Source organism: Falco punctatus, assembly GCF_963210335.1.
Source record: "Falco punctatus genome assembly, chromosome: Z".
NCBI classification, from domain to species: Eukaryota; Metazoa; Chordata; class Aves; order Falconiformes; family Falconidae; genus Falco; species Falco punctatus.
In genome coordinates, this window is record NC_137586.1 from 60,242,836 (window position 1) to 60,262,433 (window position 19,598).

General features: G+C 35.5%; 1 protein-coding gene across 5 annotated transcripts in view; it reads right to left on the bottom strand.

The window, feature by feature from the left end:
- The window catches only part of FBXL17 (F-box and leucine rich repeat protein 17), a 277,159-nt gene that overhangs the window by 123,081 nt on the left and 134,480 nt on the right, over window positions 1-19,598 (bottom strand). Inside the window, exon 7 of one of the 5 annotated variants that reach the window (XM_080371970.1) lies at window positions 6,637-6,764. The exons of the other annotated variants lie outside the window; for them this stretch is intronic. Coding sequence (XP_080228096.1) covers window positions 6,743-6,764 — 22 coding nt within the window. The 3' untranslated portion in view covers window positions 6,637-6,742. Of the gene's footprint in view, window positions 1-6,636; window positions 6,765-19,598 lie in introns of those variants that run through there. 5 annotated transcript variants of the gene reach the window in all.

Consider the following 19,598-nt stretch of genomic DNA (forward strand, 5'->3'; position numbering starts at 1 on the left):
ATGCTAATTGAACTGACATTATCATTGCTACTTGAAAACCTTTTTCATTCACACAATTTTTAATCACACCATTTAATTCCTGTGTCAATAATATTTTAAAACATGTAAATTGATGGGGAAAAATAATTAAAAAAAATAAAAGAACTACAAAAAATATGATAACTTAATAAAAAATACTGGCTACCAAATTACCAAGTATGAAGAAAATATCAAGAATAAACATGCAAACAAAGGTTTGCAATTGATTCTTAAAACATCACTATTCATTGCACTTTATTTTTGTTTCAAAAAACCCCAAGGATTTCTCCAAGACAAAGTAAGCGTAGGAAGGACAGCTGTACTCAGCACCATGAAGTTACTGCCTCGGCACTCCAAACAAAAAAGTGAACCAACAAATGAATACAGCAAAGTTACGAAGAAATACCTCCTATTTTTAAATAAAACATTATATCATATTTGTTTAGTGTTACACACTAGTGAATCTTTGAAATATTACAGTCTTTTCAGTTAACAGCTCAGCACCTACTGATTTCCTCAGTAAATTAGTTTTTAGATCAATGATGGCAGACAGATACCTGAAGAACAGTGATCCAGTTTCACTTTTGCCTGGTCTGTATCTCTGTCATTAACTGGCATTAATGCTTGGATTTCATTCAATCCACAGTAAAATCTTTTCTACTGAAACCACCACAGTCCATGTTTTTTAATTTATTCAAGAAATGCTTAATATTGAAAAACATGCACCACAAGACAGAATCACATACAAAAACCTTTCTAGCAGCCATGAGCACTTTCCCATTAATCTCAAAACCAAGATTTAAAGAGATAAAAACACATCCAAGTAATTTCCTATCCTTAGACAAATGTGATTTGCATACGGATCAACAATCTCCAGTCAACAGTACAGAAAGAAAACAGACACACCTACTAATTTCAGCAATTTACCTGATCTCTAGCAAACCTAGAAGAGATCACCTAGAACAGTAACAATACAGTAGCCCTTCCATACCTATTTCAGTATCTGAACTGACGATTATCAAAAACATTTATGGGCAGCAATACATAGCAAGAATTGTCTCACTACAGCTCTTCCAATGCTGCAAATCAGGAAAACAGAAACAGGACAGAAGGCAATAACCTGCCAGGGTGTTAATATCAAGTCACAGTGCATGAAACTTTAATAATACAGAAATTTTTTGAAGACAAGAAGTAAATCTGAAATCCCTGGAGAACACATTGAAAGAACTTGATACTTCCTAGTGAGATTTTCTCCAATGAGGAACCAGATGCATCCAAGACATGTTAAGGTTCACATATCAATTAAATAAGTAACTTTGTAAATACCATCATTAAAATGTTAACCATAAATTATCTCAGGTTTCACATCTCTTTATGAAACAATTCTTGTGTGCATTTCTTTCACACACGATAAGCACCCCACAGAACTTCTAAAGGTAAAAATTAATGCAAGAACCAATTTGTTCAGATTTTGTTTAAAAGGCTGTTTTGTTCCCTCCTTATTTGCAGAAAGCAACTTTTCTAAAAACTCTAAGTTCATATTTAGTGTTTCTGTTTAGGGAAACCAATCACAATGCATTGATGTTACATGATTTTCCTTAATTTGGGCTGAACGCTTCGATGGATTGCTTTTTTCAGCCTGGAGGATGGAAGGAGATTTGGTTTAAATGTTAAAATACATTTAGAGAGATATATAATCACATATCAAAACACATCTCAAATTATTTTGTCTGATTTATTTAAAATGCAATTATATGCACCTTTGCATCAGAAATAAAGCTATTCATAATTAACTGTGGATTCATGATGCAAATCAAGAGCAAAATTTATTATGAACTATCAACTACATTAAAAATGATCAGAAACGTTGTTTTGTGCACCACAACCAAATTCAGTGCTCATGCAAATGTAGCTTCCCACACACTGTCAGTAAAGAAGAAAACCCTCATGCCTTAACCTAACAACTGTCTAATAAAATTTAAACAATAAGAATCCAGTTAAACAGATACTAAGTTCTGTGAATACTTCAGTATGTACATAGTACATCTTCCTCACTCACAAAGAAACAAATAGAATGTAGGTACCATCTACACAGCACAATGCAGTGCTGTGCTGATGCAGATAACGCTTCTCTGTAGGACAAATCAGCTGTGGCAGAGGGCTGCATTAATGTAGGATGTGACCTAGCTTACTTGGAGCACTGCACTGTATCATACAAATATAGACTTCATAGACTTCACAACCATTTAGTTACAAATTGTCACGCTTTGGTAACTAGTACCCAAAGAGATACATCAGGTGAAGAACTAAAAGTACAAATGCAACCAACAGTGTTTGAATTCTGGCTTCCTGCTAGCTAATTTGATTTTGATAAGCCTGAACTGGTGCTATCTGATGAGAAAGTATACCCTGCTGCCTGTTCTGCTGATGGTCTCGGGCATGATGACTTTGTCTCAGTAGAACTCTCAGTTCTTATCAGAGTTAGGCAACCAAAAAGTTTTTTCATTTTTCCCATCTTAACCCACATCTGACCCGAAACATTTAACTTCATTTAAATTCAGTGATTTAAAAGAAAGAATAGTTTGTCACTTGGCTTTGTCTTTCCTGGTAATTTATTTGTAAGGAGAGCTATTTTTATTTCATATTGCAAATATTAAAATACCATGAGAATTTTCTGACTGTTTCCTTCTGCACTTTCTCGCAAACAAGGGTGTGAAAGTTGCTGCTATACTGTCAAGTGTGTAGCAAGAGGTGAAAAACAGAGAGGGGAAAGAGAAAGGGTGAAAGACAGCAGGGAAAGGAGCATAAGAAAGGACAGCGAGGGAAAGAAAAGTTAAAGAGAGAGTCTGTATGGCAGGAAAGTGGAAAACGGAGATGTTGACAGCTGCAGTAGCAATATATATTTAACAGATTTAATATACTATTAACAATGACGTGACTCAAGATTTCTGATTACAAACTACTTAGACAACTGTCATGCTCCACCACATCAATTTTCCAAAATTATTCTTACACACTCTCTCACAAGCAACTGACAACAGAACTTCTATTAATTTATGTACTTCTCCTATTTGGTTACTGAGTTTACATATACTTTATATTTTACACATGACAAAAAACTATAAATATTATTTTCCCATTTTTCCCTATAACTCAGATCCTGCCCAGAAGTACACAGGAGTTCACCAGCAAGCCTTGAATAATTAAAAATAATTTATTACTCATGATACGATAATGTAAAACCGAAGTCTGATTTCAACATGTTTTCTTTCTAAATATACACAAAATTAGACCCCTCTTCAGGTTAAAGCAGAGAAAACGAACAGACAGGGATTTGTACCCTCTTCAGGTTAAAGCAGAGAAAACGAACAGACAGGGATTTGTACCCTCTTCAGGTTAAAGCAGAGAAAACGAACAGACAGAGATTTGTATTTTTTTTTCCCCTGCTTTGGTAAAGATAAAGGCAAAGAGAACAAATACTGGTAGAAACTTATTACAGGACTATTCAGGAGTCAACAGCACAATGCAAGTGAACCTCATTCAGCATTGTATTAATGAAATTAAAAAGTGCGAGGCACACGGGGTGATTTCTTATTGCGGAGTTGTTTCACACTCCTGTTTCCAGCTCAGGAAATTTCAAAATCATTTTCAAAATTGATAAAATCACTTCCAGATAGATTTTTTAGCAACTGAATGACAGGTTGAGTGTACTGAGTTTAGGTGGTGTGATATGAAGGAGCCATATAACAACAGATTTACAACACATCAAATGTAGCTATTAAAAAAGACACTGATATATTGTTCTCCATGACCTCTGGAAGAAAAAGAAACCACTTGTAGCAAAGATTGTTTCGCTTATGTCCCCCCACTTTACTGTCAGAACAGTTAAACACGAGAACAAGTTTCCTAGGAAGCAGTGTGGTATAAGAGGTTAGATGTAGTTTTGTGATGGATATTCCTAGTATACTTGATAATTGCCTCATAACAGAGAATGAATTTAAAGTAAATTATTACTCTTCCAGATTTACATTTTTATGATCCTGTAATTTTCATAAAGACTCCTGATTTCATCTTGCAAAATTCAGTAACTGCTATCTGCCTTCCCTTCCTTATTATGCAAAATGACACTTGGGAGCAAAAGCAGTTTTGTAAACTTTACCAAAGCGCAACATATCCATATCCAGATAGAACTACAGGTAGCATAATGAACGGCTCCTCATCTCCCGTTAGTTATCATGGCTATCACCAAACTAAAATTATGACATTTTCTCTGTCTTTTCCCATAGTTTTCCCTAGCATATTCCACAGACTACTCCATGCACACAATCATACAAACTTGTTATCAGGTAACTAGCATTTCTTTCACACACGATAAGCATCCCACAGAATATAGTACTTCTAAAGGTAAAAAATAATGCAAGAACCAATCTGTTCAGATTTTGTTTAAAAGGCTGTTTTGTTCCCTCCTTATTTGCAGGAAGCAACTTTTCTAAAAATCTAACTCACTCTAAGTTCATATTTAGTGTTTCTGTTCAGGGAAACAAATCTCAATGCATTGATGTTACATGATTTTCCTTACTTTGGGCTGAACACTTCGATGGATTGTGTGATGTGATGGATTGATGATTACATCATTCAAACTTTGAGGCAAAAGATTATACTTAAAGTTTTTGATGTTTCTGTTTAATCTGCAGTAGAAAACTGCAATAAACTAAGATTTTCAATATTTAATTCTAGATGTGATAATTCTTTACATGTGTGGTTTCAGGAGCTCTATTTTTAAATGCATTTAACATCTGAAAAAACTTACATTGTTTAAATTCAGGAAATACAGTTCAAATCTGTGGATGTTGTTCTCCTTTTACAAAGTAAAGGAATATTAAAAGGAAGTGTAATCGTTTTTAATGAAGTAAACATTATCCAACAGGAAAGTGTCTGGAAATGTGTAATAAACTGAAAGAAGAATCCACTGGTGCTAAAACGTTAGAGCTTTCTATTTTTAAATAATATTAGAAAAATCAGATAATGGTCCAAACCAGAAGTAACTGCACCAAACTACAAATGTTTTACTGATTTAAAGTCTTTCTTTTGCCAACTGACAGATATATATTAAACAACACACACAGATCTGTTATAACATTGTGTGGTATGTACAAACCTGCTAGTAAACCATAATCAATTCCTAATTAACATAAAAGACCTAATACACACAATGGTTTCAGTTCATCATAATTTGTAATGAACACAGCTTGGAGGAGCTACCTGCAAGAACCAATACACACATATTCACCTCTCCATCTGCCAATGCTTCTCATTTGAATTGTGTGCAGTCTAGTTTAGCATACTTTTGTTTCCAGCTTAGTTTGAATGAATTGCTCTCACAGGCTCCTTTTCCCTGTCCTAGAAAATCCTTGAGGCCACTTCGTTCTCAGTCATTTTTTTCTCCAAAGGTTTTGAACACTCCTTGGCACTGGGATTTCAGTGGTCACATCCTGTGATGCCTACTCTTTCTTCTAATTTTATTTTACTGGTAGTTCCCATTTCTAATTATTTGTCATTTTATCCTCTGTTCTTGTGGAAATTCATTCACATGCTGGTAACTGCCAAACTTCCTTCTCTGCTAGTTTGTTTTGCAAAACATAAATCAGGATCTACACAATTATTATTCAAGGAAGATGATAGTATTGTATTCTGCACCATTTCCTCATTATTTAAGGTCAGAAGTTTCAATTCAGGGTTGCCTCCTCCCTGTCTCTACCCACACAAGCTAATCAAATGTCCAGTTGCTTGTTTGGTATCACTGCTACCTAACCATTTTGAAACACACGTGCTACAATGTTCCACTTTCTGTCAAACTGTATTGCCCATCAAAACAAGCCTCCTCATAATTTTAATCTGCTTTGTCTTTTAAAAATCTTATGCGTATCTGTTTAGCCTAGATGTTGAATAGCACCTAAAAATAACCCCCCTTTTTTCACCAGCAGCACTGGGTACTACGTCTGTTTTTTTAATCTCTCTCCTTCAGACTGTCAAGTGCCCTCCATGCAATGACAATCAGTACCGGTACGCCAAGCAGCCAACCTCTTCTATTTTCACCCAGTCCACAAAGAACTTTGGCCCCATTTTCTCTTGCCCTGACCTTTCTTAGGTCCACAAAGCCTTTGGGTATGCAGGCCTCCTCTTTCAGAAGGCAGTAACAGTGCCCCTTCCCAACCTCTCCAGCAAGGTGTCACAGGAGAGATGGAAAAATCAAAACTACCTACAGTTACTGTGAACATCAGAAAGCACACAGTGGCCTTCATTTACTTTTTCTCTAACAGCATGCATTTGTTTCCTGCAGCAACTTCTGCTCTTGCAAGGCAGGTAAGTGAGGATGGCAGAGGGAAAGAAGAGGTAATGTGAGGCAAAGTAAAAAAAGGTGCTCTCCCTCAGAACCAGGCTTGCTTTTCAGAAGTGTCTGTTCCATAGTGAGTTAGTGTATTTTACACATTAGTTTAATTGAGACAAAGTTTTAAAAGGCTGGAATAGTATTTTTTTGTGTCTTGTACAGCTTTGAGAAAATTGCCAGCACTTAAATAATTAATAACAACAACAATAATAATAACAAGCGATGATAAGTGCACTCTGTGGATACTGAATCTCTTTGCAGGGTCCCCCAGAAGTCATTAGGTGTCCTCCTCCATAAATATTTAATAAAGATTTGATTTCCAGGCACTTCCAGTGTCTAAAATGTTCTCTTGAAAAGCCTGTGAAAGCACACGATTGTTAAACGAAGACCAAAGAAGGATATTACTTCTACACTTTACAAAGTTTGAGCACTGTGTCAAATGATACATGGTGTTATTACAGCTCTGTCTTGACTAATGGTTTTAATTTTGTATTTCATCAAAGGAGACAGACCATTGTGTTGCTAGTATAGGGTTAGAAGTGACTTATCTGGTTAATATTTTAGACAGAGGTAACCATACTGCAACTTAGGCATTAAAAGTACAAGTTGGTGTACCCAGATGTACAATTAAAGGAAGAGACCAAGAGGTGGCCTTTAACCAATATTATTTTTAACTGTAACTCTGGAGATGAAAAGCCAATTGGAAGGAAGCCAGAGGCAAAATCAGTATTCTACTGTTCCACAGAAACATGTTCAACACAAAGTCTATCTAAAACTTATGTGGCATATCTGAGAAACACATACAACCTTTGGGGCAGATTCTCTTAATGGTAACATTGCCTTCAATTGGAGATAATGGTATTACTCTATTTTGCCTTTTTTATTGCTACATATCAGTGCTATATACTTATAAGGCGGTGGTATAGGAAGTTCCAGGGATACCTGAAGCATTATAAATTTACTAACTATAGAAATAATTATTTTTATTTTTAACCTCAGTGTCTATAAAAAAATCTAAAATTTGAAGGAAATGTCTCTGAAGGGGTTCCTAAATACACAATTATGCTACAGTACGAAAGAAATGAAACTACATAGCTAATATCACATTAAGACTTCCATAATTATATCCTGTTTATTACTGTGCACCTGTGGCACTGAGTAATACTAAACACAGTGATTCTGCCCTTTATCACCCCATTTACTACAATTTAAATAAGGTTGCAAAACTTTTTTTCTTTTCCTGTTTCTTGATAGTTTTGCTGCAGGAACACCACAACCCCATAAGCACCTCAATGCGGATTCCCTTTAAGGCAAGACTTTAGCCCTTAAAGCTTTAAAGGGGGATAAAAGGAACACTGCTCCCTATGGAAACTGTTCCATAGAAACTCTAAAGACTGCCCGAGCACAAGAACAGGCATGACACCTACCTGGGGCAGTTCTCTCACAAAATCAGGAGCTGTTAGGGGAAACTCACTGCACAGTGGAGGAAAGGAGGGCAGCGAGCCTGGGGGAGGGGACAGCTGGTACACCTATGAGTAGAGCAGGACCATGCTGTGCCAGCCTCCCTGCCCACACTGACCGCACCGTGGGATACCTCTGTTCCTTCACTAACGGCATCACTGAACTTAATGTTCTCTGTCACAAGCTCAGTACAAATTCTTAAGGCCTAATTGAGATAAGTTTTGCTTAGTTCCCAGGGTTGTTTTGCCTCCTCACAAACACATATATATAGCTACACTAGAACATAAAAGAGTTATTTAGTACATTGAAGCTATTGGAATCATCATGATCTACGAGTAAACAAAAATTCCTCTTGTGCTCTGCTGTCCCTCTGTACATTTTATTGTAACCGATCTATCAGATTCATCATTCAAATATTATGCTCACCAGATCAAACACCTGACTTTCACACGATCTTTAAGGCTAATAATAAACTTTGAAGCATTACAAAATAACAGTATGAAAACCCAGTATTTGCTTTGAATGTAAGCAAAAATGTTTCTGGAAAGGAAAAGACAGTGAAGATACCTTTACACCTCCAAATAAATCTCACTATCATTCTTGACCATAGCATGGAAATCTGAACTGGTGCAAGTGTACCAGTGCACCAGTTCATGCCCATTAGCCTCTGTCTTGCATCCCCACCAAATGCATGGCAGCACAGTGTCACTGTGACTTCAGCGCCTCAGCTGCCAGTACAGCTCCAGGGTACTGGGGACAACCAGCCTGTGGCAGTGTCCCCTTGCTGTGCCAAATGCACCTCTCCTTTGTGAAGGGTCCTGAACTGCTGCACCGTGACTGCTGCAGGTGGTGATGCAGGATGGAGACCAGCTCTGCACCCTGCAGCAGCAGAAGCCTTGTTCAGGCAGGGTGCAACAGCGGCTGCTGTATAGCTCTGTAACATCCCCTCCTACCCTACTAGTGATCCTCCCAAACTGGCCACCTGGCAAGCAACTGAGAGGGATACTGTCAGCAATGCACAGAAAGTTCCTTCAGAAAGCAGACAGGAGAAGGCTGCTGAACCACTCGCAGTCCATTGACCACTGTTTTAAATTTCTGCTTTTATACATATGTACAAGAATATAAAGTGTTTATATACATAGACACATTTTTAGTCCGTTTTTAAACTGTGACAGTCCAGATTTTGTATCAAATGAATTTTCAAAATCTAGTCTCTGTAATCTCTAATTCCTAATTTCACAAAGCTTAACAAGATGGACTTGCATTATCTTAAATAACAGCACAGGAAAATATTATGCTGTAACTGAATTACTGTTTGAAACATATGTGTAACTTAGTTAAAAAACACTTACTCTACCAGTGTTCAGCCGTATTGACTGGTTTGTTGGACAGACGAGTTCTACTGTGTGACTAAAGCACACATAATGGTTTTATTTAATTTATAATTTAATTCCATGCTTTGTAATACATAAAACATCCTGAGGATACCCTTTTCGTAACATAAAGAGCCTCTAAATTCAAGTAGAATGATACTCACTTGTTCCAATCCTGTATTATCTAATGGCAGAAACCCTTCAATAATTAACAATTTCCATTTAAGAGTAACTGTTTTATATCTGGATATATATGAAAAAATATTCCTGCAAATAAGGGCTTAAAAAGAAGTTTTACTGTAAGATTTGGGTGGAATATTCTTCTACATGGGTATTTTAAATCTAAAACCCAAAGAGAATTTTTCTCCAGAAACTGATTCATAAAGACCTAATGAAGTTTCTTCTCAAAGAAATTAAATATAGGCTATGTATTAGAAAAATTTAAGTTTTGCCACTCTGATAGAACCATGGCATAATAATCACTGAGTGCACTATGTTAGGCCAAGAAATGCCAGTAGAAGTTTTATTATGAAGTGATTTGTGGGGAAAAAAAAATATCTATAATCTCCTAATGGGAAAAGACTTATTACCTAGGAGATAATTATTATATTTACTCATACATGAAAAAGAAAATACATTAACACACAAACTGTGAAAAATGAATAATGCCTTTCTTATGGAAATGTAAAACTATCACACTTCACTAGTGGTGGAACCAAAAGAAGCTTCCTAGCTGTATTTTCACAGTATTAGGGCCATCTCACACAGTTGTTTAATTGGTATTTAATATAGATTCCGTTAATATAGATTCCATTAAATTGGTATTTAATATAGAGCCCATGAGACCAGCCTCATCAACTCTCTACTAACTTGAGCAAGATGCCACCTTCTTAGTTATTTAAGGTTAATCATCATACTGAGATAAGTTATTAATTACGGACTTTTCATTGCTTATAAAGAACATAAGAGAGCAAAAATTACAAGTATATATGTAGTTAAGTTATGGTGTCATCTTCTGCTGTATCTCAAATGTGGTTTATATGTATAAAAGCATACAAAAAGTTATGGCAGTAACTGTGGACATACATGCTTCTTCTTCCTGAATAAAACATTTTGAGCTTGTAAGATAATAACTAATTTACAAATTCTAAAAATTATTTAATGTTACTGGGAAAAAAAAATTAGCTATAATGAGGCCTATTCACTTGAAACCTGCTGAAGTACAGAATCAGACTAGGCAAGGGCTTTGTATTTTCATGGGAAGAATGTGATAGAGAGGAACATCACAAACAAGGCTTTCTACGAAAATGATCTGAATCAGGAGACCTGAGACTTCCATCAACTGCAGAAGACATCAGACAATTCCCTAATGTTTTGTAATGTGTTTGTGGCTGTTTTTGACAAAGGAGGCAACTAGAAATGAGACTTTTTAGGACACATTTAACTAGAGGGCTGCTTATCTAGTGACCTTAGGACAATGTAATGAAAGTGATTATGAAATAAGAGATAGAAGAGATCAAATTGAAGTCACAATGAACTGGTTATATTCCAAGTATTCCAAATCTTGAACTAACTGGTCTCCTTTCTCTTTTTCTATCTTTCTTTTCAGTCATTAGGGAAACAGAACTGCTGGTCAAACAAGCACAATTTATCTGAATGAGGAAGAATAGTAAGAAAAAGCCATTATGGATAAATCATAACTCCTCACCAATCTTGAACTCGGAAGTGATTAAGTAGAAATAAATACTGTGTCAAAAGAGTAAGCATAATAGACTCGCAATTTAGGGACAAAATCAGAAAGAACTGGGCACAAACTGAAACAAAACTACTAAGGCACAAAGAACAACACAAACTATGCCGTAAGAATGCTCAGTAGTTATAGGAAGACCCCAGAAAGGACTGCTTGACCATTCAATAGCTAAGGAAATCTGTCAACATATCACACTGAAAGACCAGAATTAAATGCCCTTTCTGCTTCTGAATTCACTAAAGGAATCACCTGTGATCAGAGGGCTAACCCAATTACAACAACAACAAAGCCTGTGACTGACCTGGACAATGGACTAAAATGTGTGCTCTTTAAATGAAAAGGCAGTTTGGATGATTGAATTATAATTCAGAATGACAACAAGCAATTACAGAAATGATTAAAATATATGATTAAATTCAAAGAAGACAAGAAAAAAGTTCTCTGTTTAGCAACAGTCAAATCTACGTAGCTCCCATAATCACTCTTACATCCACAACAGAATACTCAACAGAGCAAATACAAAGTGGGGAGTAACTTAACGAAAAACAACCCGTAAACTATACTTTGTAATAAACTGAAGATGACTGAACACTAGGATGTTGTAAAATAGGCAATCAGCACGTAAGGTTGCATAACCTGACCAACTAAAGCTTTTAAGACTTGTGAACAAATTCTTTCTCTTTATTCAGTGCTGTTCATAAAATACTATTTTAGTACTGTTTCATATCACAATTAACAATGACAGGTAGGCAAGGTTTTCATGTAGTGTTAACAAACCAACAAAATGCCTGCCTGCAGTTAAGGCAGAGAAACAACTGTCTAAGTGTCACTTAGCTCAGCTAAGTGACTCCCATGTTCATTCCACCTCGCCACTTTAGCACAGACCTCAACAAAGGAAAACTGCCTAAGCATCAACCTGTGCTCCCCAATTCTTCCAGCCCCTTGTCTGAATTTGCCTTTACAATAAGTCCCTAAATCAGGTCAGAGCCCAACAGCCTGTCTCACCCAATGGTTGCTACTCCCGAGCCTCTTTCATCCTGCCTTTCATTCCCTGATAACTACCCTATCCAGTGCAAAATATCCTGTACTTATATTAAATTCAGGCTTATTTTTGCCTGGTCGTACACCACAGCTGCAGATTCCAAGCTCCTACTGCCCACCGGCCTCAACTGCTGTCTTCTGAACTGCTGTATCTGACTGAAGATATTGCAGTTTGTCCTTGGGCTTGCCTCTCAGATTTATACATAAATCCAAGCTAAAAATAGCTGCAGGGAGACAACGCTGATGATTAAGAACACAACACAGGAAGGTACTTCAGTGGTGCTGTGGAGAGTGCATTAGAATATGCTGCACTTGTCCAAATACAGGAGTACAACAGTAGTGGGCTGGAGGGACCAGCACAGTGCTGTGACACAAAAGTATCTGAAGTAGCTGAAAAGTTGTAGTAGTGAGCCATTTCGTTACACAAAATCTTGTAAGACCACCCTATGAAGTCAACGGATCAACAAGCTTTAAAAAAGGATATGCAGATTTTCCAGAGAATTTTAAAATGAATGCGAGAGAATTTATCTGGTGATTAAGAGGTCAGAACAAGCTTCCAAAATTGTATACACTTTGTTTTAGAAGCAGCACCATAGACTAGACTTGATTAGTCAGGCCTTGTCCAGTTACCTTGTGAATAATCTCTTAAAAAGATCATGTTAAAATGTGGGAGCATAGCAGGGACCCGAACTGTAATAAAACCACTTCTGAACAAAATTCTTCAGAGAACTTTATGGAGAGAGGACTTAGGAAGTAGTAAGCTAGAATGGTATAAATAAACCTTCAGATCAAGGGCTTCTACAATGTGATGATCATATACAGGGAAGTTTATAAAATGAAATAATGCCTTCATTAATAGGCTTCTGTCACAGTTTAGTACAATGAATTAATTATTGAATAGGAATACTAGTAAGTTACAAACCCACTGCTTTTTAACAAGTAATTTTCTACTAAAAACCCAAAACATCTTTCAAAACCAATGTTAAACTGTTCTAAGCATAAAGTCTATTTTACAAATGCTTGAGCTATGGCTGACAGTCCACTTGAGAACACCATGTAAAAGCGTATGGCTTCTAACACCAAAGTGCCCAAGAATGGAATTCTTTCAAATGAGTTACTGAATACTAGCTGCATGAATAGCATTTTTCTTCCAACTCTAAGTTTTTATTTTTCTTGCATTAAACGAAGTTTAAAAACAACACAGCATGTCTTGGTATTGCTTCATTTGGTAAAGAAATATCTTTAGAAGGTTAACATACAGAAGAACTAAAGAGATTGCCACTCTAAAAATGTAATTTACAAATTGAAAATGCTATATACAATATAAGCAAGGGTACAAACTTCTGCTCAAATCAGCTGTATCATTAGTTTATTGGTGTCCTACTCATTCTGCATGATAAAAGTTTAAAAGACTGAATCTTAAGACAGCAGTTCTTTCTGGAAAAAGACACAGAATTAGATTTAAATCAGTAAAAAGTTACTAAGTTAGACTTGGTCTTCATTGCTGCCTTTAAATATATAAAAACTACTTTAATTTTTCAAAGAAAAGCTGTATTGGTATTATATGTTAAACAATACGAAATTGTGTTTGAATAATATGAAGAATTGTACTTTTTATGACCTATGTTTTTAAAAATTAATTAGTATTTTTGGCTGCCCTGTAAACACAATAGAAAAAAGATCTAAAAATTACTTTTTCAATAGGAGGTATTCAATACTGTTTGAAATTGGGAACATCTCAGCAAATTCCCTGAAGAACTGCTGTTCAAAGTTCAGAGTAGTGATTTTTCTTTGATGAATTACTAACAATTAAAAGATGACAGAAAGTATGATTGAACTTATGTCATTGCTGACATTAAGGACTTAACCAACACACAAGCTCCAGTCCTTGGCTGCAATTTTAATTAGAGTCAAATGAAACATTAAAACAACCTGCTTTCTCTGGAATGCATTTTAGCTAATTGTTAAAGAGTTTTTTTTTTTTTTTTTAATTTAGGGTTTTCCTTTTGATGGAGGGGTGGGTAAGGGAAGGGCACAGAATAAGATAAAACTCACAGCTTCCTCTCTCTTTCCTCTGTATTTTTTCAGTCTTACACTGGAAGAGACCAAGACAACCCAGAAAGTAATTAAACATTGGAGTAAGTTTTGCAAAAGTGGTGGAATCTCCCTCAGTTGAAATACTCAAGACTTGGCTTGACAGGGCCCTTGATAACCTAAATAAGACTCTGCTTTCAGAAGCAGGTAGGACCAGGTGAACCCCACAGACCCCTGCTGCATAGACTTTTCTGGGATTCCAGATTAAATTCAGAACAGTAACCTCAATGTTGCAAAGCTCAGTTTAACTGGCTGCACTGGTTATCAAATGTATTATATTAAACAACCTTGCAGAACATGTTAAAATATCTAAAAGAAGGAAGTGCTACAGGTGTTGCTTCTGTATTTTAAAGTCTAAAATATGGAACCAAATAATTGGGGTTTTTTTCTGTTGCTTGGGATTTTCAGTTAGATACTACTTCCAAGTCATGGAACACACTTGCCATGTTAGGGTAAATGTCACTGAATAAGCAAGTGAAAACCAAAGAGCGTCAGCTCTTACACACATCTATACTATAATGTAACGGAACCGTACAAGCTGAGTTTTGAATTTGTCAGAGGAACATCATGAAGGGATTTGTAAAAAAAATAAGCCACCAATTATCCAAGGAAAGACTGCTGATCTTATATAAAGAATTGCTTATCAGCTGAGGAATTACTTGAGTGATTTCAGCAGTTATGGTTCAAATCTCTCACAAGTTCTGCTAGATAATTGACAGATGAGCTGCTGTTTGAACTTCAGATAGTCATACCTCAACTTGCTAGTGGGGAAATGAAACAGTCATGAAGATAAGTGATTTCTGCATAGCACCGAACTAACAAACTATCCAGTTTCCTAAAGGTTTTCTCAGACTGTTATTTCTCTGTTAGGATTGCACATATTTATTTTTGTTCTGTAGGGTTGATGCGGGAATACCTTATAGGTAGTTATTTGTATTCCAGATTGATAAAAACTCATTGCGTAGAGTACCAGTTTTGAGAAAACTTACTGAAAATACAGAGCTACTACCATAAACATTTAGTGACAAAATTTACTATCTAATTCAATGACTGGAATGACATAATTGATTCATCCTGCTACTTGTGTAAGTGCAGAGATTTTATTGGTTATCACATAAAGTTTTGACAATTATCAAGTGTGTGGTACATCGTATGTTATATGATAATGGGTGGTACCTGGTTTATCACACAGCTACAGCAATTTACACTAGTTATGCAGAAATGACTTAAAGAAAACTTGAGAAAGATTAATTAACTGTGTTCAAGAAACAGTGTTGTTCCTATGGTGTTATTCACTTCATCCTCATGCACCAAGAGTAAACAATCCAATTAAAATCTGAAGTCAAGATACTAATCTTAAGCTCAAGATTCTACAGTACTTCTTTTATACATGTCACAGAATACATATGCCTTATTGTAAGCAAGCACTATATGTCTGCCTCACCGCTGACGATGAAGCAAGGAAATGTACTGATTCTGAAAATATATACAGATAGAAAATTCCATCTGAAAAAAACCTGAAGGGATGAACTAATCATCCTGCTAGTCAAGACCCAAGTCAACTTAATTAGAAAGATCACTAACAGCACACAAAGGATGCTTCAAAATTATTTTAGATACACTTAACTGTTTGTGGTATGTACATGTCAAGCTAACATGAAAAGAGTTTCAAACCAATGGCACATTATTCAATAAAGTGTTAAATACAACAGACAATCCATGACCTTGTTATTAAACAGTTTTATTTAACAAGAGGTATTACTCGGTTTGAAAGAAGAAATGACACACCCTGAAGAAAGGGAAAAGAGGATCCTGCAGCTTCTCAGTACGAATTCACTTTGCATCTAAAAACAGGTTCAATTTCTATCACATGAGCAAATTCTACCACAAAACTAAAAGTTACATAAAATGAGTATGTAAGCAATTTTATGAATCTTGAAATATGTACCTTAAGGTGTTTGGTCAAAAAATGCATTTTGAATATTGGTCCTGAAAGAATGGAAGTACCATGAGGGATATTCACAAAGGTTAACTTCAGCAAGGCTGAGCTTTCTGGGCTCTCCTTATAATCAGTAAGAGGTAAGGGAGAGAGAGACTGACTATTCAAGGCAGTTTTAAGCTTTGAGTTTCTCTCTGGAGGACTTTCTCAGTAGTGGCTAACTACATTTGAGGTAGTGAGATATCATCCTCTCTAGCACAGACTGATGAACAGGATAGACTTATGAATACCATTTAATGACATCTTTCTGGTCTCCAGTAACACTACCAGAACAACACAGGGCATTTCAAATTTCCCATAGAGACATGCCTGTTAAAATGTAAAGGCAGCACTCATGTTCAAAAATACTAGATTATCAGAGAATTTAAAAAGTTGACCTCTTTCAGATTGGTTATGATATATAGTATTGTTTTCAACAGGATTGCAGCCACAGACTTGCCCTGGTAAGGAGGGCTATTGCTGTCTCTGCCAGCATGCCTTTTTGTCCCCTAACAACATCTCTTAAAGTATATTCTCCTAGGAATACTGAATGGTGGTTAGCATTGTTCAATAACAATGCAAGCTGGGTATGACGGGATGTTTACACTTTCACTATGCTGCCAATTTCAAAGTAGGCAAAAACTTAGTTTGTCTACCCATTGTGATGCTTCTGTGCAACCAGTCAAAGAGTGCAAATGAATCTGTATCTGAAAGCAAAAATGACAATATCTGTAATAAGTTGAAGAAGTGCTGTGTCAAAATTACGTCTCATAGGAACTCCTCAGTTTACATATTCAGTGCTGATGTTTAATTAAAAATATCAAGCAAAAAAAAAGAAAAGATTCCCTAGAAAAATCTATTTTAAGAGTAAATGTCAAAGCACAATTGCTATTTAAGGCTAAGATACATGATAGGGATGCTTTGATTTCTTAAAAAATGTATGTGCAATGAAAATAAGTTATTATACTTTATTACAATCAAAGTAAGTTCTATCAAGCTGAAGTGTAGAAATGTACACTTGGGACAATGAAAACAAAAAAAATTAGTATGTATTTTTCCACCGTATTCTGATAATCACAAAAAAAAAAAATTCTCCTGCAATCAGTTAAGTGTAATCTGAGACCTAAGTGTAATCTAAGACATAGAAGTTTGTCCTAGAAATTAGTTAACAGTTTGAGAAAAAACAGTTATAAAGGGAGGGTTTAGTTGCTGTTTCTATGCAGCCAATTATAATCACTGAGTGTGGCTGCTAAGTTAACTAAGGCCCTCACCTTGAAGAGTGCTCCATATGAAAGGAATACTATGGTTTCTTAAGAATCACAGTACACAAGAAGTTCACTAGGCACTTTCTGAGAATTAGGGTCTTTTATTAACTATCTGAGGACACCCACAGAGTAGCTACTAACTCATTTACCTAAAATATGTTCCTCCATTTTGTCTTCATTTGCTCATTTGTTGCTAGAATAAATACTTACTCAGTATTTCTCTAGCTGTGAGACACTTAATATATTAATTTAGATTTTACTTTAGAAATTCCTGGCTCCTTAATAGATTACAGCCTATGCATTTTAAATAACTTTTACTGGAAGCTTTCTTTTAAAATTCTGGGTTGAAGATACCTGAGAATATATTCATTCTATGTCACAGAAAAGATTATTTGCTGCACATACTGGAGGAAAAGGAAATAGCCAGGTTTTCTAAACACAATTGGTACTAATAGGAATATTCTACCTTTTTTGCTGCACATTTTTCCATTAAGTGGAAAAAAGAAAAAAATTAATCTGTAAGTGAGCTGCTGAAGTTCTGACCTTTAAATTCAGTCTATATGCTAATCCCTCCTAGTTAGGAATTGGTTCCCCAAATCAATATGGAACACTAAGCATAAGCCTGCTCTGAGATTCAAAGAAGGAACTTTGTAAACATGGAAGTTTTCCCACTAGTTTTTGTTAAAAATCTTCTGAAAACTCATTGTTTTAATTTAAGAGTTTCAGCTTGCTATAGAATTTATCTTTCATATTGCTATAAAGTTGCTTTCTTCTGTGTTACCAATAAAAACTAACACTGACCTTCCTCCTAGAAGGTTAAGCCTCTAGCTTCTGTTTGAAACACCAGAGTGACTTTCCTCAGAAGAAATGCTACATATACGTGCCACCAGCAATGAGAATGAATACACCATTGCTCCGACCCTTCATTAGTCAGAGGATCATGGCAACAGCAATACTGCTTCTACAACATCTCTGCATGAAAAACTGTTTTCAAAGGTAACCTTGCCAAGGGCCATGTTCTGTCTTGGCAAAAGGAAGCAAACTTTACTTTTCTGCCAATCAGTTCACTCTGCATGAGAAACAGGTGTTATGATAGGAAATAGGACTTGGAACAGGAACAAAATAAAATCCTCTAAAAGTAAGTTTGGTTTGAAAAAAATTGGAGATAATAAGCCTGCAGGGCTTGCATGTTTTTGCAAAATGCAAATCATGGAAACTGGTTAAGGGATTAAGTGCTTTTTTTCAAAAATGACCATGGAGATTATAATCATTAATTAAAATAATGTAAATAATATTCTGAAAGAACTCTTCTTTTTTATCTCATAGGTTTTAAACGGCCTAATGGTAAAAGGTTTAGTCTCAAAAGAGCTGCTCTAATTAAAACTAAAAACTTAGTATAATTAAGTGTGACTAAGCTTGCAAACTCATCCACTTGCAATGACAATTTTTTAACAAAGAAATAAAATTGTATTTTTAAGAATCATTATACCAGGTTACAATGGATTATATTCTTACATGTCCCCTTATATATTTTCAATCAATTCAATAAACGCTGTTATTAAAACCCGTTTGACTTGTTGTCACTCATTAACGCTGCTCCTAAAATCTCTGCATGTGACAGCATTTCTTCTGCCGCTATTATAATACCTTCTGTTGTTATATCACATACATCCACAGTGTTGTATAATGTAACAAACAAAACAGATTTAGTAAAAAAATAAAAAAATATATAAAAATGTATCCGTACAGCACATGTATTGTCTCCATGTTGTATAATTTCTCCACTGGAATACAGTAATGGAATATTGGTCTTTCTACTCACTTTTTTACAAAACTTTGAATTATTCTGGCAAAGAAGAGTGAGCTATCTCTTCTGTATCACAATTTGAGGCTCAGTTAAGATACATTATCTTCTTCACAATTCATTTGCTCTATGTTAAACTTGAAGTATGCTTTTAGGAGTCCTTAACTGTATTTACTGAACCCATATAGATGGATGATTTAATTTTTTTTCAGGAGATACAGTAAACCGGAGGGTAAAACCACATTTAATAATGTAACACAAATCACATAGATAATTTGTGTTGTGAATTTGAAGAAAAAATATTTTCTAAAAAGAAAGCCTGAAAAGTTTGAATTGTGTTAAAAAATTGTTTTCCAGTTTTGAAGTATATTGACAAACTAAGCCTTTTAAAATCTGTTAGTGTGGTGTTGTCCCCTCACACAAATT